General features: G+C 44.7%; 1 protein-coding gene across 1 annotated transcript in view; it reads left to right on the plus strand.

Moving 5' to 3' along the window:
- The first annotated feature begins 9,003 nt into the window (after positions 1–9,003).
- Positions 9,004–23,974, plus strand: part of LOC139059119 (lipid droplet-associated hydrolase-like) — a 115,172-nt gene continuing 100,201 nt past the window's right edge. The window contains exon 1 of the mRNA XM_070537034.1: positions 9,004–9,496. Coding sequence (XP_070393135.1) covers positions 9,304–9,496 — 193 coding nt within the window. The 5' untranslated portion in view covers positions 9,004–9,303. The remainder of the gene's footprint in view (positions 9,497–23,974) is intronic.

Consider the following 23,974-nt stretch of genomic DNA (forward strand, 5'->3'; position numbering starts at 1 on the left):
TGCGCTATAGACTCTCGTTATTTCTCTTTCTCTCTCTTTCACTCTCCAGCGCCCTCCCCATGGGTAGGGTAGCAAGCTGGACTCAGTCTGGTTGACCTCCCTGTGCCTTTCCTTCTTCACTTCTCTCTCTATAGCGATTCTTCCTCGTCTACAGTATCAAGCAGGCAGTCGACGTCATCGAAGGTTCTCGCTGATGCGTCATTCGCCCGACTTAGTGATGCCTACAGGAACATGGCACGGACATTATGCAAATAATGCGAAAGATTGGGCTCAGCGTCTGTCTCTTTAAGGACTAAGATATCCTCGCTCGATTTGTTTCTTTCGGAATCACGAGTCAATGAGCAGGTTGTGCGAGAAGTTTGTCACGACGAAGGCTTTACCGCTTCACACACGTTTTTCTGCGGATGCGCTGAAGGTGTCACGTGAACACAACTGAAGGCTCCGGAATTCAGAGTACGTAAAATGAATATTACCTATCACTTCTCTCTCTCTCTCTCTCCTTGCCGGTGAGTCTTTTCGAGATTTTCACGGATTAATCCGAAAACTCGGAACCCCAGGTACAAACATTGGTGAGGGCTTGTGTAAGAAGGATATGTGTGAGGCATAATTTTGTATAGCGAGGGGAAGAGGTTCCTGTGGAAGGGTGACGTGAAAACAGCGATCGGCAAGCGTACATATGAGAGTTGACAATGCTCTGTAGGAGCATTGTTCGCGTTGTTAGAGAGCGAGATATGCACCTCGGCTGACATTTCTGCTTAAACATTTCAGCTCAGGGATTGATTATCTCTGGACGCTAACATGTCTCTCCAGTGTTTGCATCGTGTTCTGTCTATAAATATAACATGAGTTCAGACTTCTTGGAAGCAGCACAAAGAACATACACGGGGAAATGGGCGTATTAGTGGTCTTCGTCTCTATAGGTAGAGTTGAGCATTACCAGTAAATAAGAACGTAAGTGCTGTCCTAAGCATAGCTAGGAGAAAAGGGTGAGTGACCACTTCATAGATTTTGTGAACCCCCGTTTGAAAGAATCTTAAACATAGGCTTCCCCCCCTCTACTTACTTGCTGCGTCCCATCGTATTGTTAAATAATTCGCACATACGTACGTACACACAAAAAAACAGAAAGACTCAACGTTACATATCCATCAAGCAAAGCTCAGTCTGAGTGCGGCTTGACGAAGTCGTTGTAGCCATATCGGAAGTTTCAAATATGCTTTACTTTTTATAGTCATAATTCAGTTATACAGCGAATAGGAAAAATACGCTATGTCGAGATCACGCGGTGCGACAGACATAACATGCACAAATTATCTGGCGCCGCATCGGTTTTCGGCTTCGTATTGGCACACACACGAGGCAAAATCACTCGGCTAAGAAGATGGGATGGCCATTTACGGGCGTCGTCTCAGATGGCCTTTGCATCTGTTTCACGGCGTGAAACTGGGTGCATGTCTATATAGTAATTTCAGTAAGACAGTTTCTTCGCAGTGAGCCATTGCGATAACCGTTCTGAATTTTCTTTGACAGCTGCCATGGGACCATGTCGTTTCCGCTCCCTTCATCCCTTTTATAGCGTATCTGTTCGCCTCTCGTTGGTAGGCATTTTTCGTGTCCATGTTCGTGGGCAAAAATGTGGGCCGATTCCGGAGGCAGCGAAATATCAATACGGCAGCTTGCGACGTGGGGAATGACGTCACTGGCCTTTCGTATATAGAAGAACCAGTCTAGCAATTGATATCATCGTTGTTGCAGCACCGCTATGGGTAAGAAACGCATACTTGGGACTCCCGAGGAGCAGCGTGAATACAAGGAGCGGCAAAGCGATAAAGAAACGACAATTTGACCCGTGCCGTCAAAATTACCGTTACTTCCATCCCTTTCATTGCTCAAAATTAGCCTTACTACCATTACTCTAAGGCAATAAAGCATTACGTGCCCACCTCAGCAGTTGTAGCACTGCTTTTCAACAGCTTCGTTGGGCAACCACTTTCGCAGAGCCGGGATGACGAGTCAATTTTTTTCTGTGTGCCATTTCACGGGGTCCAAGCGCGAACTGCTCGGAACTGCACCACGCGAATATCAATTTTGTTGGCACTTCTAACTCAGCTGCCAACCAATGCTGGTAGATTACCTGCAGCTGTTAAAGTCAGTGCTAACTGCACTGCTAACTAACTGCGTTAAAGTCAGTGCTAACTGCACTGCACTGCTAATTGTAAAAATAATCGACTCTTTGAAATTAACCGCCTCAGCTGGTGTCGACAAAATTAATACTAAAGTGTGAAAAAATACAAAACATGCAACTAGCACCATATTGTCTCATATATTTCACGAATCGCTTTCATCAGCCATTATACCTCATGACTGGAAAATAGGCAAGGTCATCCCAGTCCCCCAAAAAGGGCCTTCATCTCCTCGCCATAATTATCGACCAATATCTATCACATGTATCACTTCTAAACTAATGGAACATATAATTTTCTCTCAAATTATAAAATTTGTAGTATCCGTCAACTTCTTCCACCCTGACCAGCATGGATTTTTAAAAGGTTTGTCTTGCGAAACACAGTTAGCCCTCTTTATTAACGACTTTAGCTCTAGCATTGACCTTAACATTCCTATTGACGCCCTCTTCCTCGATTTTGAAAAAGCTTTTGACAAAGTTCCTCACAAACGACTATTCCTAAAACTTTCTCGTCTCAATCTTAACGAACATGTTTTTAATTGGATATGCAGCTTTCTCACTAATCGGCAGCAGTTTGTCTTTGCTAATAAATGTTCATCTTCTTATTCCTCTGTTATATCTGAGGTACCTCAGGGCACCGTCTTGGGCCCCCTTCTCTTTCTCATATATATTAATGATTTGCCTGCTAACATATGTTCTAACATCCGCATATTCGCTGATGACTGCGTTATCTACCGGCCTATTACTAACACCGATGACATTTTGTTTCTTCAGTCTGACATTCAGCACGTACTAACCTGGTGTAATTCATGGCTAATGTCCTTAAATGTGAAAAAAAAACATATCTGCTATCATTCCACCGACATCACTCACAACCATCTTCAAAATACCTAATCGGGAATGCAGAAATCGCTTCAGTATCAACTTACAAGTATTTAGGCATCCATTTGACATCTGATCAAAATTGGTCTTTTCATATTTCACAGGTTACTTACGAGGCAAATCGCGTCCTTGGTTACTTTCGACGAACCCTGCGACTAGCACCCCCATCAGTGAAATCCCTTGCTTACTTAACACTTATCCGCCCCAAATTAGAGTATGCATGCGCGATCTGGGACCCTCATCAAAATAACCTTTCCATTACTCTTGAATCTGTACAAAATCGCTCAGCTCGTTTCATTTTTTTCCGCCTATTCCTATCATGTATAAGTGTAACTCAACTAAAACGTAATGCTCATCTCACAACTTTAGCTAACCGCCGAAAAATTTCCAGATTGTGTCTGTTTCATAAATTCTTTTATCATCCATCTCAACTCCATTGTCAGCCCCGCCCATCGCATTTCAAGTCGCACAAACCACGGGAAGGCCGTCTACCCGCCCCCTGCTCGCACTTCTGCGCATCTGTCATCATTTTTCGTCCATACAGCAAGGGACTGGAATGACCTGCCAAAGGCCATCGTTGATCAGATCGACTCATCGTCATTCAGATCATCCATAGAAGAAATGTACTGCTGAAATTCCACCCCCTCATGTAATACCCCTTCAATGGGGCCTTTGAGGTACTAATAAATAAAAATAAATAAATAAAGTCAGACAATGACCGAAATGCCGTAAGCAGGCTTTCCCATACATTTAACTTTCCTTGACCAAGACGACCACGTTCTCGCTAGTAGCACTGTTAAAGCTGTAACACGCTTTTTCAACGCTTGGACGGTGCGGGGAATGAAGGGCGGCAGAAATGATGCCACCATCCCGCCTTTTGACACATTAATTACGACTGTAGTCTGAATGAATCGCGCTGTCCCGGTTAGGTCAAGCGAGGTGTGTAGAGAAGCGCAATTGTAGGTCTTGCATATCAGTTATTCTCAGTTTTCTTTTTCCCCCCGTTAGTTTGAATGGCATGATGGCCTGAAGACTCTTACTTACGAAAGAAGGTTCATGCTTCACTATGCTTCACTATGCTTTACTATGCTTCACTATGCTTCACTTCGCTTCACTATGCGGAATAGCCCGTTGGCGCTGTTTTATTTCGCACCACAGCGCGATATAAACGTCTGCATAGAAAAAGTGTGTAGGAAGGTCAGTGCTATAAAAGAGAGAGAGATAGAGATAGAGAGAGTAAACAAACTGACGTTTCCTCGTGTACTTTTTGAGTGGGAGTTTGCGTTTTTATTGGCTTCAGCAAGGTCATTGTCGTTTAACAGACTTGCCGCGCAAATAATCCAATATTGTTCTTGTTCTTTATTATCTCAAAGTACCTTTATTATTATGTAATATTTGTTGTCACGGGACTGCAACGTTGGCAGAAGAATCACTCTGGAAAATTAAAGTCAGTGTAAAAGGAATGTCTTCCGAGGAGGTGTTAAAATAGGTGGATGATGATTACGACGCTAAAGAAAGGAGAGTCGGCGATATATATATAGAGGGTGTTTCAGCGAACACTTTCAAAAATCTTGCAATGTTGCCTGTGGCAGATATCACAATTCTAGTTCATGAGCTAGTCTAAGCGAAGCGGCGGACACTACTTGCAAAAAAAATTGAAATGTAAAATTGATTAATTAACAAGAAATAACTAATTATTTTCAACTAATTATCTCATGACCCATATTGGAATTTACAAATTCCAGCAGTGGACTTCGCAAGGCAAATCCCCTTCGAACAAATGATATATATATATATATATATATATATATATATATATATATATATATATATATATATATATATATATATATATATATATATATATATATATATATATATATATATATATATATATATATATTCTCCTGCGTATACGTTTGTTTCGGGATGCTTAAGTTCGCGTTAATGCAGTAGCTGCCAACCAACAGCGCCTTCGCGTACGCTGACGAGCCTCTCCATCCGGGTTTCTCGAGCCTGTGCGGGCGCCGCTGTGACGTAACCGCGTGCTTTCTTTTGAGGGCTGACTGAGTCGCGCAACTGCCATCACGGAAGCAGACTCGTTGTTTCTCCATCGCGGCCTCCGGTGAAGACTGCTCAGCAGGAACAAAAACAAAGGAAGGAACAAGAACAAGAAGGTAATTTAGGAACAGGATTGCGGATGTGAGAATTGCTTAGAATAGAACTGCAAAAAGGCGGCAAGCTGAGGCACCATACTATAGACGCGCGAGCGAATTACGGGGTATGCGTCGAGAATACTGCGCCGTCGTCGTTATAATTCCAAGGAGAAGCAAGGAAGGCAACCATGAGTGGCACATTAGGAAATCTCAAGTAAATCTCATCGCGCCAAAAGAGTGCGTTTTCTCTACTGTGTCGTTTTTGGTTGCGAGTTGCCCTCACGGTAGCTCATGCAGCACTAATTGGACCTGATGTCTGCGGCTTCGAGAACAAAGACCATCAATTGTGTAATTTTCCTCGACTTGACACAAATACAATCAATGTCCAATGCATTACGGCGACTAGAGGAACGTCCGCTGACCGTACAGACGACACTGGAACCATGCCTGACGACTTCAAGTGCACTAGAGAGTTAGCAAAATGCCAACATTATGCTAATCAATACGGAGGTAGGCATTAAAGAATTGAAGAATTATAGGCCCATTAGCTTACTTTCGGTATTGTATGATTTATTCACCCAGATAATTTCCACTAGAATGAGGGCAAAACCTGGCTTCAATCAACCAAGGGAACAGGCTGGAAATAGTAAAGGCAAGGCGCAGAAGACCAGGATTCAAAAGGAAACACAAACGTCTTGAGACCTGGTCTTCTGCGTCTTGCCTTTACTAATTCAAGCATGAACCAACTAGTCCAAGCAAGAGTTTTACTTGAACAGGCTGGCTTCACGAAGGGATGTTCTACAGTGGATCACATCCCTGTCATCAAGCAGGTAATCCAGAAATCTGCGGAGTAAAATCAACCTGTCTGGCTTTCATATACTATGAAAATGCACTTGATTCAGTAGTGATACCAGCATTCATAGAGTCATTGCGTAATCAAGTAGTACAGGAGTCTTACATCATTATCTCGGGGAATATTTACAAATATTCCACAACTACCTTGGTTCTCCACAAGAAAATTGGAAAGTTACCTATCGAGAAAGGGGATAGGCCAGGAGGCACAATCTCTCCACTGCATGCTTAGAAGTGTTCAAGCTATTAGACAAGAAAGGCTTCAGAGTGAGGATCAACGGCGAATTTCACAGCAGCCTTCGCTTTGCAGATGTCATTGTCATGTCTAGCAACACTGGGGACAAATTACAACAAGTGACTGATGAACTTAACCGAGAAGGTTAATATGCAGAAGACAAAGATAATGTTCAACAGCATGGAAAAGGAATAAGAATTCAGGATCGCCAGCCAGCCTCTAGCGTCTTACAGGAGTACGTTTATCTAGAGCAGTTATTCACAGGGGTCCTTGATCATGCGAAGGAAATTTATAGAATAAAAATGGGTTGGAGTAGATACCGAAGGCATAATCAAATCCTGACTATGAGTAAATTTGCCGTGGTCGTTGAAAAGTTTACAGTCATTGCATTCTGCCGGTGATAACATATGGGGCACAAAATTGGAGGTCAGAAAAGAAGCTCGAGAACAAGTTAATGGCCGCGCAAAGAGCGATGCAAGGAAATGAACAAGTGAGCTGGAAAATTAGCGATCGATCGATCGATCAAGTGAGTGAGTGAGTGAGTGAGTGAGTGAGTGAGTGAGTGAGTGAGTGAGTGAGTGAGTGAGTGAGTGAGTGAGTGAGTGAGTGAGTGAGTGAGTGAGTGAGTGAGCGAGTAAATTTTCCTTGCTCAACTGTCATACCATATACGTGAAACGTTCGTTGCTGCATTCTGCGCAGAAAAGGTAGAAGGCGCACAACGTCCTCTTACCTTTAGCCCGTAAGCGACGATTAGCAATCAGCTTGTTGGCACGTGCTTCGTATATTCATAACGCTATTCAAGAGGGACATCTTTTTTTTTTTGGCACACTACTCAGTGATATGCGGCTTGGATCCAAAATGCCATTTGACTGGGAAGGATGCACAACTATCATGTGGTCAAACATTCCCCATTATCTCCTCCTGGCAGCCAAACAATGACTGTAAAATACCGGGTATTTTCTGATAAGCGTCGGTGAAAGATATCGCTTGGATAACGCGGGGCCGTGACACAATCAGAATGTTACTTCAGGCATTGTGCTCATTGTGTTTCATGGTTATACTAGAGATTTCTCGGCAAACACGCAACACACCCCGTGTGTTCAAAGAACTTTGGCAACACAAATTATTGGAAGCACACGTAACAAAAGATATAAATCCGACTAGACTAGTACAGTTTTCACCAGAAGTTTCTAAGCCCCTCATGGATTAACAAGATCTGTAACCAGGTGCTGCACAAAGCAGTTAACCCGTGTGTAGACTTACCCATGGATGGAAGTGTGCTGTCACATCCCAAGAAAGCGATACTTGCGAGAAAGGTTTTAGTTTTTCTCGTAACAACTTATACTGGAGTTACTAACATTTGCGTCAAGATTTCTTATCTCGTGCGCAAAGAGTTTGCAGGGTGGACAGATCTAGGCTATGTATTGAGAGCTATGTTCGGATTTTTTTTTTGTCATGAAGCAAGGTGGGTCCATGATTAGAATTAGCGTTATCTTGAACAACTTTCTCCCCATTTGATGTTTTTGCTGGGTGTAAAACTAATTTGGGCAAATGATCGTGGTTCCTTCGGCATGAAATACCAGATTTAAATATAGCCACGTCATTTTTGGTCTAATCGTTTCACGGCACTCCAGCAGGCTGCACTTCAAGAATATGTGGGCTCTAAAGATGACAATCGGAAATCATAACGCATTGACAACCTGTTCTCGTAAAAAAAAAGTAAAGAACCTTAGTCGCGTTGTTACAGGTTTTGTTAACGCTGCAGGATTGCTCTGAAAACGTCAATTGAAGCTGCAGTAACTTAACACGCCAAATTTATTTTTTATTGTGCAGTAAGGGGGTATCGTTGCTTAAGTACTTGGCTTGCGTAGTCGTGATATGGATCTGAGCTTTCTTAATGACTCCGAAGACCACAAAAACTGGCAAATTTACTATTGTATTTTTCTACAATTACTATCCCCGGCTAGCCAATGCCACAGTTTTTCGCGTTACAGGCAGTTTCCAAAAGTTGAAGCTGCCGTCACCACGCTGCATGTGTGATACACACGCATAGGCGGGCGGGCGCTTCAGAAAGTGCGCAGCAGAGTGGCTACGATTTGAACCTGAAAGCCCTTCAAGTGGTCACGGCGTACTGACCTCAGCGAAACGGGAGATAATCTTGCATCGACCGTCACGTGGTAGCGCGTAAATCCTAATCCTCCCTCCCAAGTTCACGCAACGAGCTCTCCTTCCCATTCGCGCTACTTTCCCCCCGATAAATGAAGCGTCGTCCCCTCCACTCTCGGGCGCTCGCCCAGCAACAACATAGCACACGAGGTCGTAAGCCCACCGCAGCGTTCTCGCGCATTGACCCACACGACGGCGAACTTCCTCAGTGCCAGCAAAGCGCCCTCCGGGTACCGTAGGAGCAACAGCAACAGCCAGCCAGAGAGAGTCCGTAGCGTAGTGTCCTGCGCGCGACGTACGCCACGAGAGCTGGTGAGTGAACGGCCAAAATAGACCCTTCGCCCCCCCACGCCGACACTCACCCACATACACACATACACACCCACACAATCGGCGCGCCCGGCGCGCGCGCTGCGGCGGCTGTTCTCATCCTGGAAGAAGCCTCCTCCACCGCGCGCGCGCGCGCGCGCTTCCCGCCGCGTTTAGTCACGTGGGGGGCTCGGCTGCGCTCGGCGGCTCCTGCCTCGCCCTCGCGCTCGGGAGCAGTCGCGCAACACGACGCAACGTGCGCAGAACGGCTTCTTGCGGCCCAGGCGCACTGAGCCAAGCAGCCGTCGCCACCAGCTGGAAAGGAACGCGCTCCGCGCGAGCGTGCGCGTGTGTGTTGTCGAGGGCAGCGGTCCACGCAGCGGCGCCTCGCCGCCATATTTGTGCTGTTGCTGGTTTCGGCGTCCGCTCGCTCGGCTCCTCCGAGCGCTCTCTTCGCCCCCGACCGCGCGCCTCGGCGGCCGCGGACTTCCTACTTCGTCGAAGTGGCGGCCAGCGCGATGGAGAAGGGCGGCGCCGCGTCGGAGTGCGGCGCGTCGAGTGACATTGCGGCCGCCGCTCAGCAACAGCGCGGGGAGGACGTGCCCATGCACTTCGTGTCGGTGAACAAGGTTCCGACGCAGGTGATCTGCTACGGCGACCCCGGCAGCCTGGCGTCGGACGCCGCCAAGCCCGTGGTCCTCGTCATTCCAGGTGCGCTTCTCCGCGTGTGCCGCTGCCAGAGTGCACGTGGCGAGGAGGAACGCGCGCGCGCGGCCTGCCCCTTCGCGACCGCGCGCGCTTTGCGGTGTTTACCTTTCAACCGACCACGCGGGAACGGGAGGCGCGAAGAGGGAAAGAAAGAAAACGCGGCTAGTAGCGAGGTGGCAACATCGCGGGCTTCCGGGTAAACGGCGTGCTGGTAAAAGATTGATGAGGTAAAATGAAAACGAAAACATAGACGTCTTTTCTCTTTGCTGTTAATGGCACACCTTGAGAAAAAAAGAAAGAAAATCGGAGACGAAAAAGTTGGCAGTGCATTCACCTTTTTAAGATAATTGGCGACTTTATTGCTATTACCAATTTATGTAATACACGGTTGATGATATAGCTGTATATAATGATTATCAATAAAGGCGGCACATACACATTGACACATACCTAGTGACCCAACTTGGCGTCAAAGATTTTCATAGATGAGCGCTACATAGCGTTCGAACCGAGTTATCCAAGTTGGACCGACGATTGGCCTTGAACCCGGTTCCCCCAGCACAGCCGCGCGGTGTTCTACACATTTGAACATAGGTTAAGTAGTGATCCAAGTTGGTGGGAAAGAGGTTAGGCGCACACATACAAGGATTCGTAGCGACACACTGCAAACTGGGTGAAATTCTCGAAGTACGGTAATAGCATTCAAAAAGTGAGCTCGTGGAAGAAGGGCAAAGTATTTCTCAACTTCTGTGACCGTGGCACCATTAACATTTTTCTCCCTGCCTTGTTGTCCATTGTGGAAAGAAAAGTAAGGAAGACAGCACAAGAAGATCGTCTTAAAATTTCGACCCTGACTATATATTTCTTGTTCGTTGATCTTGACTGGCGCAAACACAGTTTCGCTGCAGTGCATTAATAAGTGGGCCTTTCACCTTTCCCTGACCGGCGTGAGCGATTTTTCCAGCCTTTGAAGACCCCGAACGTAACCACGGCAGCTCTCGAAATCTGATTTAACTGCATAAAAATGAGAAGAAAAAGCAGGCGCGCTGAGCGCAAGTGGAGAGTAAATGGAGAGCAAGCAGTCAAAGCGTTCTCCAGCAGCTGCATTTAATTTACCTTCTTGCGACAGTTTCGACTTGACGACCTGATTGCATGGAATTGTTTTTCGGCGCTTGTCTTCTGCCGTTCAAATTAAGTTTATTCTTGTTTTTATCCGCGCGGCGAAAAGCAACTTGCAGCAGCCTTATTCGCTTCAGGCAAAGTACGTCGAGTGCGAAGCAAATGGGGTCGCAGCACTTAAATAAGAGGGGCCATTCACCGCCATTATTCATGCCGCTTGGATGCACTGAAGGTTCGATGGACATACTAATTATCCCAGCCAAAATGATATTGTGCAGCAAGACGTGACTGAAGCAATACAGGTACACTGTACGTACTCTAACTATGCGGAATTTCAAGTATGAAAGCTGATCTTATATATGCATTCCAAAATATGCGCGACGAAATGATTCGGTGTTTGTAGTTATTTATGTCTTGCAATTCATAAAACGGCGTTTTGTTAGAAGGGTAGGTCACGCAACACCTCATCTTACGGTATGTTTGGCAGCGCTTTTCTCAGAACTGCTGCTATAGTTTCAGAATCCTTTTCGGGTGCATGTACCTGGAGAATTCACTGGCTTCCATTCATAAATTTATATAAGTGCTTTTAGGGAAAAAGTAGTTAAAACTAGATTAGTAAAATTTTGTTAATTAGTTATATATGTATTTCGGTTTCTTCTGCAAGTGATTCCCGCTTCTTCGAGCCACCCAATTTAAGGATGGGAATTGTGCTTTCTGCCACAGGTGATTTTAAGACATCTGTTAGCCCCCCCCCCCCTCCCCCCCCCCCCCAAAAAAAGAAAAAGGGGGAACCAAATAGACAGACTTGGTATAGAGAAACTATAACGTATCGAATTCACAGCCTGCCTATCGGGACCAAAAATGACAGGAACCGAACTAACACAGTAGCAGTCCTTGAAACAGATGTTCGTTGTGACCACTGTTACTAAAGCATTCACTCTGATAGCGTGCGATTGTCCACTCTGACAGCTGCAGTACAGAGCACTTACTTGGCTGTGCTGTATAACGGGGAGTGCGCAAATCCTGTTTTACGTGTCTCTTGTTTGTACGTGTCTTTCTTTTCTTTTTCTTCTTTTGTCACGCTGCCTTATACCTGTACTTAAATATACGAAAGCGGAGACGTGCACACGATTGTCTCTTCACAGCTGCAGGTGTCACAGGCAGTGCTGCATCGGCCGCTTCAACGAGCAGCTGCAGTGAACGCGACGTCTGCCACAGTCAATATGGCAGATTCTATAACGCAGGCATTGGCAGTGGCGTACTCAAATTGGCAGTGGCGTACTCATTGGCAGTGGCAGTACTCAAATTGAGGACGACGCAACGAGCTATGGAAAGAAGAATGATAGGTGTAACGTTAAGGGATAGGAAAAGAGCAGATTGGGTGAGGGAACAAACGCGAGTTAATGACATCTTAGTTGAAATCAAGAAAAAGAAATGGGCATGGGCAGGACATGTAATGAGGAGGGAAGATAACCGATGGTCATTAAGGGTTACGGACTGGATCCCAAGGGAAGGGAAGCGTAGCAGGGGACGGCAGAAAGTTAGGTGGGCGGATGAGATTAAGAAGTTTGCAGGGACGGCATGGCCACAATTAGTACATGACCGGGGTTGTTGGAGAAGTATGGGAGAGGCCTTTGCCCTGGAGTGGGCGTAACCAGGCTGATGATGATGATGATGGCAGTGGTGGAGTTTTCATTTCTCGCGAGGGGGGTGAAGGGGGCTGGAGCCGAATTAGGTTTCCGAACCATATATATATATATATATATATATATATATATATATATATATATATATATATATATATATATATATATATCTCGAAGAGTGGAAGCACTTAGGAAAAATAAAAGGAGTTTTAATAAAGGACAACAAATTTAGGTGTGTGTTCACGAACGCGGTCTCATTTTTCGAGGCCAGTGCCTGCAATCCGTGTACAGTAGAGCTAGATATGTAGCCGCAGCAACCGTTCTCGAAGGTGTCATAAAAAAAAAAAGACACACACATCGGCCGGCTTCGGCAGCGCCATCATTTTCACTGTTTGTGTCAGCGAAGGGGATGAAATATGAGACGTGCCTGAACATCTGGTCGGTCACGTGAGAGACGAGATTATGTACACAACGACGAGACGGAATGTTCAACGATACCAAATATCTAACCAGTTTTTTTTTTCTGACAATTTATACAAAGCCGCAGTGCGTTGGAACGCCGTTTCCTGCAAGGAAATCAACCATTCTTGTTGTAAGAACAGGATCTCTGTCAAACGGAGGTTGACAAATAGCACTGGTTGATTGAGACATTCATGCCCATGTGGAGGACACATGTGAAGGTCGTAATAACGACTAACTTTGCATAATGAATAACAAAAACGGTTCACGTGACTTAGCGCGGCACAGGCGCTATGGTGTACCGAAGCAGGCCTGTTTATGCAATGAGAAAGAATATCCCACTGTGCCTACATATCCAAGGAAACTAAATGTTCACGGAACCTGAATATCCACTGGTGGACATAGCGTCTCGTTGGATATACAGGTACGGAATCCTGACGCCACAGTGTTTCACAATGTTTCACAGTGTTTCACAGTGTCAGTATCTAGGCCCCTCAAGTATAGCTTTACTGTACCGTGGATGGCTGATTAACCGATTAGCTTTTCCATTAGCGACATTAACGATCAACATTAGGTTTGTTTAGTTTCTCGTTCTTGCCTCTTTACTGGCTTACTTAGACTCCGCTCTCTGCAACACTGACGTTTCTGGTATTCCAGAATTGTAAATTACCACATTAACATTCCGCCTTAGTCTTCCTTCAATCGTATGATCCCTTCAACCTGATTCATTCTAAAATGGACATGAAGGAGCAGCACTACATCAATTTAGACTGATGCAGTAGTCTTTCGAAACTATATTTTCGTGAATTTCGCGGTTAAATGCTTATTAGAAGAGAAGCTAAAGGTCTAACCACAGTGCCGGTAGGTCATTGCGACGTCATGGATTTGAAAGTCTCTTCTTGTGTTTGGCCCATTGTGCCATAGTAAATGTTATGAAAACTTGGTCAGCTTAATCTATGGCTCTTTTAGAATTCAGCGTAGACCATCTTTAGCGATAAAAAAATGAGCTATATGAAGGCAGACAACGTCGCAATCCATGACGTTACCGTGGGCTAGTGCGTTAAGTTTCAGGTGGTGTCGCCACCTGCCTTGTGTCTTTGTGTCTTCTGCGGTTTATCGAGCCCGAACTCGGTGGCATAGCGACGTTTTTGGTACTCGCAGAAGCGTAACTTACCCACGCATATAAGTTTATTTTTTATCCTTAATGACCCTTTAACTGCTACCAAATTAAGTCACATGAGCGAACTCAGAGCCGAGTGCGGCTTGGTAACCACATTGTGCCTTAATTATCTTGTGCTATCTCACGATTTTCAGGCGTAAGTATCCGAATTAAGTTGCTCAGGCAATGGTTGAGCATCGATTGTGGTGTTAATGATGTTGGCATGTGGCCGACCACCGTTGTGATTCCACTGTGTGCAACCTGTTGAAAGTTAAGCGCGGTTGTAATTCCGTAACTATGAAATTCCGAAACTTTAGGAAATATATCTAAAACACTTGACGCCGAAACAGCGTGGCCGAGAGAACACACGCACTCTAGTCGTGTTTAATGCGAAGAGTTGGCACTAGGCAAGTCGTGTAACACGTAGAACAGATGGACGTGTGTCCCACTAGAGCGGGTGTTGGGAAAGAGAACTCAGCAGAGAGTGATGGTAGATTGAATGGAGGGGTGAGACGATGGAAAGTTGCAGACACAGGACCGGATTATTTCACTCAGGACAATAGGGATAGAATGTTTCTGGCAAATTCGTCCATCTAACAGCGGGCTGAAAATTGGGTGATGGCGATAGACCCCGAGTCCTCAATGTCGAGGTTATTCAGCGATGTCTCGTGGCTGTGGTTCATAAATGTTGTCTGGTACAAGTCAATGAAAATTCTGCCGCAGTCTCCCAGCGTTTCGGAGTGCTCGTGCTTAGTATAACTGTCTATTATCAGTAATATATATATATATATATATATATATATATATATATATATATATATATATATATATATATATATATATATATATATATATATATATAATAAGAAGAAGAAGAAGGAGAAATAATATTGTTTACAATTTAGGAAGCTAAATTTACAATGAAGAAAGTCAGAAGTCAGATGACGTATAGACAGCGTAATGAATCTACCGCACGTAATGTACTGAACGTAGCGAGTGTTTTGTGTGCGGTGCGATGGTGGTGGTGAAAAAATATTTAGTGGTTGTACAAAAAGTACAAGGAGGTATTCTCGGGACGACCCTGGAGGGGCCGCCTCTCACAACCACTAGAAGGAGTCCCTAATACGGGACCCCAGTGGTGGTAGCCGCCGCCTGAGCGGGCTCAACTAAGGCCTTTTGGGCGCGTAGGTCTGAGCAGCCAAGCAGGGCAGCCTCCCAGTCCTCCCGGGTAGGGTTGGGTAACCAGAATTAAGTGTGTGTCGCACGCGGAGTTGCTCGTGAGTCGTGATATTATGTCGATCTTGAAAAGGTTCTTGTGCTGAAAAAAAACTAACGTAGAAGTGAAAGTGATAGGATGGTAATAGGTTTAAAATAACATCCTTAATATGAACCCAGCAGAGACGGAAGCAGCATGAAGCGTATTCAGGGTCGTTGTGCGCACATATTTATTTTATGCCTTTCTTGGGAGCGCGTTATTTTGCATCCTCACGAAACACGTGAGCACGTAAAAAAAATGTTAGGAAGTACCTTTTGTTGCTTTTCATATGTAAGAAAAGAACAAATACACAAGTAATCAGAGGGATATTTCTCCGTGTGACGCAGGAGGACGAACAAGTCGCTGATTAGATAAGAAAAAGTAATTGTTCACGTTGAGTCCGCATCGACGCTGATTCAGATTTCACATAGCCTCAGATGTGATAAGCTTTTCGCATTTGAGATGCCCTTCAACAGGCTTGCCGGGTATTTCACCTGATATTATTGTTTCCCTCGTGACCTACATTGTGTGCCAACACAGCAGAGATATCACTTCCGAAATTCCTCGTGCGTCTGATAGAGAGACACGTATTATTCGCTTACCGGTAAGAGTTTATATTAAGACATTGGTGTAGCTCCTGCGAGCTTCTAATTCCACCGTTTCTTTTCTTGGCTCAAGGAGACTATGACGAATGCGAGTTTTATTTAATGTAGCTGGAATTGCAGCATGATAATACAGCCACACTGAATAAAATTATTTCTGCTCAACTGGGTTTGTGGATGAAAGAAACCAGCGGGAAAGAAACACGAAGACAATGAAGAACTACACAGGATTTGTTATTTTCTGTTCTTTTGGTTCTTCGCCACTAATCTCTGTCATTTTCGCGGAATTGCTAATTCCCTTCTAATTCTAGCCGCGTTTTGGCCAATCTCCTATAGTGGGTATGAGCCAGTGACAGAGGACAAACAAACAAACAAACAAACAAACAAACTAGTTCACCCAGTAATATGAACCAGCTCGCCCAGCAAACAGCGTTATTGACTTGCAGAGTAATCATCTTGACACACACATATACACGCATATATATATATATATATATATATATATATATATATATATATATATATATATATATATATATATATATATATATATATATATATATATATATATATATATTGTTTCAGCGAACACTTTCGAAGATCTTTGAAGGTTGCCTGTGGCAGATATCACAATTCTAGTTCATGAGCTGGTCTACTCGAAGCGGCGGACAATACCAACCCAAGAATTGATATGTAAAACCGGCTAATTAATGGCAATTCGCTAATTAAGCTTCTAACTAATTACATTGTGACCTATATTGCAATTTACAAATTATGGCCATGGATTGTATAAGGCGGATCCACTTTGAACGAATTTTCAAGGTGACACCAGTTTCGAGATATGAATTCCCGAACTGTGCGGAGAAATGCATTGGAATTCCGGTTAATTTGTTAACAAAACGTCATTTCATGCACTGAAGCACACAAGTAACTGGAACGCCAGTGCATTTATCTGCAAAGTTCGGGAATTTATATATCGAAACTGGTGTCGTCCTGAGAATTCGTTCCAAGTTGTCTTGCGAAGTCCATGGCTCGAATTTGTAAATTGCAATATGGGTCATACGATAATTAGCTAAAAATTAATTATTGAATTCTAGTTAATTAGTCGATTTTGCATTTTAATTTGTTGTGCTAGTAGTGTCCGCCGCTTCGAGTAGACCGGCTCATAAACTAGAATTTGGCTATGTGCCACAGGCAACCTTTAAAAACTGTTGATATACATATATATATAACGAGAAGAAAGGGGGTTAACCGAGGGGCCCGATTTTTATTAGTCATTTCATAAGAAGCCAACAAACACTGACACCAAGGACAACATAGGGGAAATTACTTGTGCTTAATAAATGAAATAAAGAAACGATAAACCAATGGAAATTAAAGTGGATGAAAAAACAACTTGCCGCAGGTGGGAACCGAACCCACAACCTTCGCATTTCGCGTGCGATGCTCTACCAATTGAGCTACCGCGGCGCCGTTTTCCCATCCACTTTCTTGGGTATTTATGTGGCCTAGTAGAACCCTGGGACAGGGGCGTAGCCAGGGGGGGGGCTTATGGGGCTTCAGCCCCCCCCCGAAATTTTTTCGTGCTGTCCATGCACCGCCGACCAAAGCGACCCCCGGCGCCGGAAATCACTCTGGATTTTGTCTAGAATATCTTTTTGACGCTCGAAAAGACATTTAACCGCGAAGATTGCAAACTCGGGCTGGATTTCGTGGAAACGCCCATACACCGGGAGTCACATAACGCCAAGCAGTCCCATCCGAGCACAAAGTTTCAAGGGCGCTTTGATGGTGAGCGGGCTCGCCGCGGCATCTCACTGAGGCCACGGAATCTATGGAGCGCATGGATATCAATTGCGAAACCTTATGGCTATAAATCTCATAAGCTCTTGATGTGAAGGGTGCATTGACATTTCCAAAGTTGTGCTTTAGATTTTCAATTGCGGAACTTTGTGGGTTTAATGTTGTTATAAACATTTGACGCCAAAGGTCTATTGACTTTTCTAAAGTCTTACATCGGAACATACAACGAGACAAGCCAAATCAACACACTAGCAGACGAGTTGACAAAGCAGGCAGCGAGGTCCAATGAGACGAAGCGTTGGGGTGGTTCATTTGTGCCGTCATATCACATAAAAAAATATCAACATTTTTTTTAACCTAAGCCAGAACATCCATGTCAAGACACTAAAGCCAGCCAAAGTAAATACGTTCTTATTTATTTTTTCTACTTTGACTTTTATTCGCGAGGACACATTGAGCCTCTTCAATTTTTTTTTTTTGTTCTCGCTACCCTACCCGCGGGCTGCCAGAGCCAACCAGAGCGCATACATTTTTCTCGTATGGCCCCGACCACCGTGCGGTACACTTCGGTGCGCGTTCGGTTTGCTCTGGCCGAGTGGATTTTCACCGGACAGAGTTTTGGACGCTTTCTGGCTAGCAGACGAGAAAAAAAAAACAATGGTCGCTCGCCGCCATCACTGTGGGGACTCGAAGGATTGCACCGCATTCCTTGAGCGGAACCTTTCCGGAAAGTCTGGGATACTGAGCAGTATGCGTATGGTTCTCAGTGGACCAAGCGTCTCATGTTTTCTTCGGTATTCCTTCCGTAGCCCCATTAGGTGCCCGAAGCAGGCATTAGATTCTGGCCAAGATGCTTTCCTATGCGTTTTTTTTTTCATTTCGGTGCCTCCGCCTCACAGAAAAAAAAATACATTGTTGCGGCGCAGCGAAATGTCGCATGGTGAAAGTTCGATTTTGATACTTCTTTTGCGGAAAGTAATGGGCGACGGGACGCTTCACTTGCCGGATACGTTTATTATATTATTGCGAAAGCAATTATATGGACACTCCAGGCGCATTCCTGCCATCGCCCTCATGTTTCGTATAAAGTCCAAGGGTGATAACATCGTGACCACGCGCTGCATGCTGTATGTGCGAGTGAAAGCGTAGGAGGGGAGGTGGAATGGGTGAGCCGACGATGGTGGCTCAGTCTTGTGTGCGCAAAGGAGAAAAGCGGGGAGCAAGCGCGCCGCCTTCCGTCGCGCGCAATACATCGGGGGGAGTGGATGGAATTGGGGCGGAATCTAGGATTCTGTGAATCTATGATTGTGCAACATGTTTATTTGCCTTGTTTGACGCATTATATAGTTACTTCTTTATTACAGTATTATATACGCATTATACAGTTATTACAGTTATACAGTTATTAGACGCATTATATACAGTTAGCTTATACAGTTACATACATAAACTCATTGGAGACTTATACGTATACTTAAATATCTTGTTGCGAGGTTTTGTGTATACATGCAGTGAACTTTGTTTCCAGTGACACTTTTTTTCCTTTATCAAGCCGTATTTTCGTATTTGCATATCCCATTGTATCTTTGCATTTCTAATGTACGAGGGCAAGTCAAATGAAAGTGAGCCTACCCTAACCGCGCAATAATGGTTCGGTTTATTATCTGCGAGGCATGCGCGTAGGAGAACGGCATGTCTCATTTACAAAAGTGACACGCAGGTGTGAAGATAAATGTTCTTTAATGCCCTCATACACTGGGTTGAATATGGTTGCGTCACCTAATGGACACTTCAAAAGTTGAACAACTCGGTGTCGCGAAGTTTTTGACATCTGAAGGTGTTTCCAAAACAGAAATTAATTACCATATGACTGCCGTGTACGTTGAACACTGCATTTCATTGACCACTGTGAAGCGTTGGAGCAAATGGTTCAAAGGACGTTGCAAAGACATTCCAAGACCGGGCCAAAACCATCGTGCAATCACCCCCCACACAATTTCAAAGGTTCATGAGCTGCTGAAACAAGAGCGGAGGATAAGCATCGATGAACTGGCAGACCGTCTGAACATCAGTCATGGTTCGGTTCCCGCCAGAATTCATGACCTTCTCGGTTATCGGCTCTTTGGTGCGCAAGGATCCCCAAGTTTTTTATCCATCGCGAGAAGACGGAGAAGTTTCGCGCTGCCTTGACTCATCTGATCGGGTATCACAATGAGCATGACGACTTCTTGTTTGCAACTGTGATCGGGGACGAACCTTGGTGCCACTACTACGAGCCTGAAACACGACGGCAAAGCTTACAGCGGAAACATTCGAATTTACCACGCCCAAAGAACGCAAAGGCCATCATTTCCGCTGGAAAGGTGTTGTTGACTTTTTTTGTCGATCGACAGGGTCCATTACTGACAGAATTTGCTAAATCTTGAGAGGCTATCAATTGTTTCCGATATTGTGAAACGCCAGAACTGCAGCGTGTCGCAATCAAGAACGAACAACGTGGAAAATTGACGAATGGGGTCGTCTTGTTCCACGACAATGCCTGTCCCCACGTCGCTTATGTGGTTAATACAAAACTGGCAAAGTTCAAGTGGGAAACGCTGCAACATCCGCCATACAGCTCAGACCTGTCACCTTGCGACTTCTACATTTTGGGGCAACCAAAAAAACAGCTCAAGGGAACCAGATACAGACTTTTTGAAGCAGCAACCCAAGGAGTTTTATAAGACGGGAATCACGCAACTCGTTAGTGAATAGGACAAATGTCTAAATTCTCATGAAGACTACTTCTAAATAAAGTACCCCGTTGTTGGCTCATTCATTTAACTTGCCCTCATATATCTTGCAGAACTCCGGCTTTTTATACGTGCTCTCTCTCGCGACTATAACTTCGGTGCAATTACTCACGATACACGACAAGGGACAGCTACTCCTGCGTAATACATAGGAACAAACGACAGCGTCATTGAGATTTTTCACTGGCCATTGCATATATACAAGCATGTAAGCACGGTTCTTGAATGACAAAGTTTCATTAAGATATTTGTCCTCAACTTGTTCAGTTCATTGCCTTTTAATTTTTCATATCAGCGGCATGCACTGCTTTCCTGGTTTCGAACTGATTAGTTCTAAAGTTCGTGTAATATTTTCTTTACTTAATAAATAGACAAAAAACATGGAAGCATTGGCGTCAGTTATGTTGGGCACAATTTTTGGCACATACGAGTATAATATTTTATGAAAAAAATACGTATTTTACTTGTATTTACAAAGCGTAGCTTTCAAGAATTCGTTTGCAGCATCTTTGGCAATGACAATGCAGTTATTATTCATATATTTGATCCCTCGATAAATTGTTTAAGAGGAAGCTTTAGCTCGGGCCCAATCCGACGCGGCCTATTCAAATACTTGTAAAACGCAGAAACGCTTTTCTGAGATAATCCTGCGAATCGCTTTTATTGAAATTGGTTGCAGTTGAGAGAGAAAGTTAAATCCTAGTGTCTGCTGGCAACACAACTTCGATTTAGGGCCTAAATTTTGTTTAAAATATTTTGGAAAATTCGAAAGTTTGAAAAAATAGAAGCACGGCGTTTACAAACTAATAGCAATGCATGAAGAACAGATATTGTGGTTCTGTAAACGGCATTTATTATAACAGTCAAAGCGGACAAGTTTGCTGTGTCAATTTGTATCTTACGTGAATTGGTTGCGTTGTGTACAAGGGTTTTGCAAAAGCCGTATTTCCACAATACTAAATTTTTTTGAGATTAATGTGTAACATATCTATTTTGTCCGCTGTAGATGTACTATTAGATGCTATTCACAGAATTGTGATATCATTTTTCATTGTTGAGTCACGGAGTTTTAAACTTGATAGTTTCGTTTCCTGAAAATTTTCAATTTTGGCCAATTTTTAATAAATAATTGACCTCCTAAATGAAAAATTCGAAGCGTAGTCACTAGAATTAAACTTTTTATTTTAAATGCCACAAACCTTCTCAAATTTGGTGAAGTAGTTGCACGGAAAAACGAATTCCCCTTCTACATGTACTTAAATAGGAGCACCCGAGCTAAAGCTGCCTCTAAGGAGGAGGCTGAGCTGCAACGTGCAGCTATATATATATATATATATATATATATATATATATATATATATATATATATATATATATATATATATATATTGGGCCAGTGGTGTAGCCCCCCCCGAACAAAATTTCTGGCTACGCCACTGCCCTGGGAGTGTTCTCCTTGGTGTCAGTGTTTGTTGGCTTCTTATGAGATGACTATGTATGTATATATATATATATATATATATATATATATATATATATATATATATATATATATATATATATATATATATATATATATATATATATATATATATATATATTGTCACCCAGCTATGGCAACTAAAACAGTTTAGCACCGACAGACTGGGACAAAACGTCTGCCTTTAGCGATGGCTGGTCCTCGTAGAGCCCGCGCGCAACCACGAACTTCGTCGTTCTCTCCTTAAGCGTCCGGTGTCAACACGTGCAAACCTATTTCGCTTCATTGCTCCCCTCTCAAAAGCGACCGGCCCGGTCGCTTCAAGGGCAGCGGGCGCGCACTATGGGCAAGAGTGTCAACATGAAAAGACAAAAAAAAACACATAAAGGAATGTACACAATGCTGAAGCGGTTTGTGAGGGTTGCTTAGCCCTGGCGTGCGTAGTACGGCTTCATCCGTACTACGTGGACGACTTCAGCACGTGGACGGCGTCGGTTCGAACCAGGATCAGAGGTTCGAGGCACCACCTCGTAGTTCACATCACTGAGGCGGCGTACGACTTCGTAGGGGCCGAAGTAGCGGCGCAACAATTTCTCTGAGAGCCCGCGGTGCCGGATAGGCGTCCACACCCACACGCGGTCGCCTGGTAAGTACTGGACATTCCGTCGGGTCCGGTTGTAACGGCAGGCGTCGGCATTCTGCTGGGTGCGGATGCGATTCCGAGCAAGCTGGCGAGCTTCCTCGGCTTTCTCGACGAAATCTTCAGTGTTGTCATTCCTTGTGGTTCCTTGGTCTACCGGCAGCATGGCGTCTAAGGGGGTTGTAACGCGACGTCCGTAAACAAGCTCGAATGGTGTAAACTCGGTGGTCTCCTGCACAGCGGTATTGTAAGCAAACGTGACGTATGGCAAAATTTCATCCCATGTTTTGTGTTCCACATCAATGTACATGGAGAGCATGTCGGCTAATGTTCTGTTTAGGCGCTCTGTTAAGCCGTTAGTTTGGGGATGATAGGCTGTAGTCTTTCGGTGGTCGGTGTGCGTCAGTGTGACGACTTGTTGCAATAACTCCGCTGTAAACGCTGCGCCGCGGTCAGTAATGAGTACAGCGGGTGCACCGTGGCGAAGCACGATGTTGTGGACGAAGAAGCTGGCGACTTCAGCAGCAGTTCCCCGCGGCACAGCTTTTGTCTCCGCATAGCGAGTTAAATAGTCAGTTGCCACGATTATCCACTTATTTTGCAAGGAGGACGTGGGGAACGGCCCAAGAAGGTCCATTCCCACTTGCTGGAATGGTGCCGGAGGCGGATCCAAAGGCTGGAGGAGGCCGGCAGGCTTGACGGGTGGAACTTTACGCCTCTGACAGTCACGGCATGTTCGCACATAGCGCTGAACCGATGAAAATAGGTGTGGCCAATAGTATTTTTGCCGTATGCGCGCTAATGTCCTCGCGAAGCCTAAGTGGCCGGCACAGGGATCGTCGTGACACGCCTGTAAAACTTCCTCGCGCAGTGCCGTCGGAACGACGAGAAGGAACGTTTCCTGGCTGTTCTCGAAATTTTTCTTGTACAGGACATCGTTTCGCAGGCAGTACGACGTCAATCCTCGTGAAAGTGGGCGTGGGACAACAACGTCAGCTCCCTCGAGATATCGGATGACTGGAAGCAGCTCAGAGTCTGCACGTTGATAGTCAGCCATGCGCACCACGTCGACGACACCAAGAAACGGCAAATCTAGCTCCAAGTCGGAGGATGTCAAGGGAATAGGAGAACGTGACAAGCAGTCAGCGTCGCTATGCTTATGGCCGGATCTGTAGATAACAGTTATGTCGTATTCCTGGAGGCGGAGGCTCCAACGAGCGAGGCGACCTGACGGGTCTCGTAGATTGGCAAGCCAGCAGAGCGAGTGGTGATCACTGATCGCTCGAAATGGCCGGCCGTATAAGTAGGGTCGGAACTTGCTGATGGCCCACACGACTGCTAAGCATTCTTTTTCGGTCGTTGAATAATTAGCTTCTGCTTTTGTCAGACTACGACTGGCGTACGCAATTACACGTTCTGCGCCATCTTGCCATTGAACCAGAATGGCCCCGAGTCCTACGTTGCTGGCGTCGGTGTGTATTTCAGTTGCCGCGGTGGCATCAAAATGCGCCAGCACTGGAGCGGAT

Source organism: Dermacentor albipictus, chromosome 4 (genome assembly GCF_038994185.2).
Source record: "Dermacentor albipictus isolate Rhodes 1998 colony chromosome 4, USDA_Dalb.pri_finalv2, whole genome shotgun sequence".
NCBI lineage: Eukaryota > Metazoa > Arthropoda > Arachnida > Ixodida > Ixodidae > Dermacentor > Dermacentor albipictus.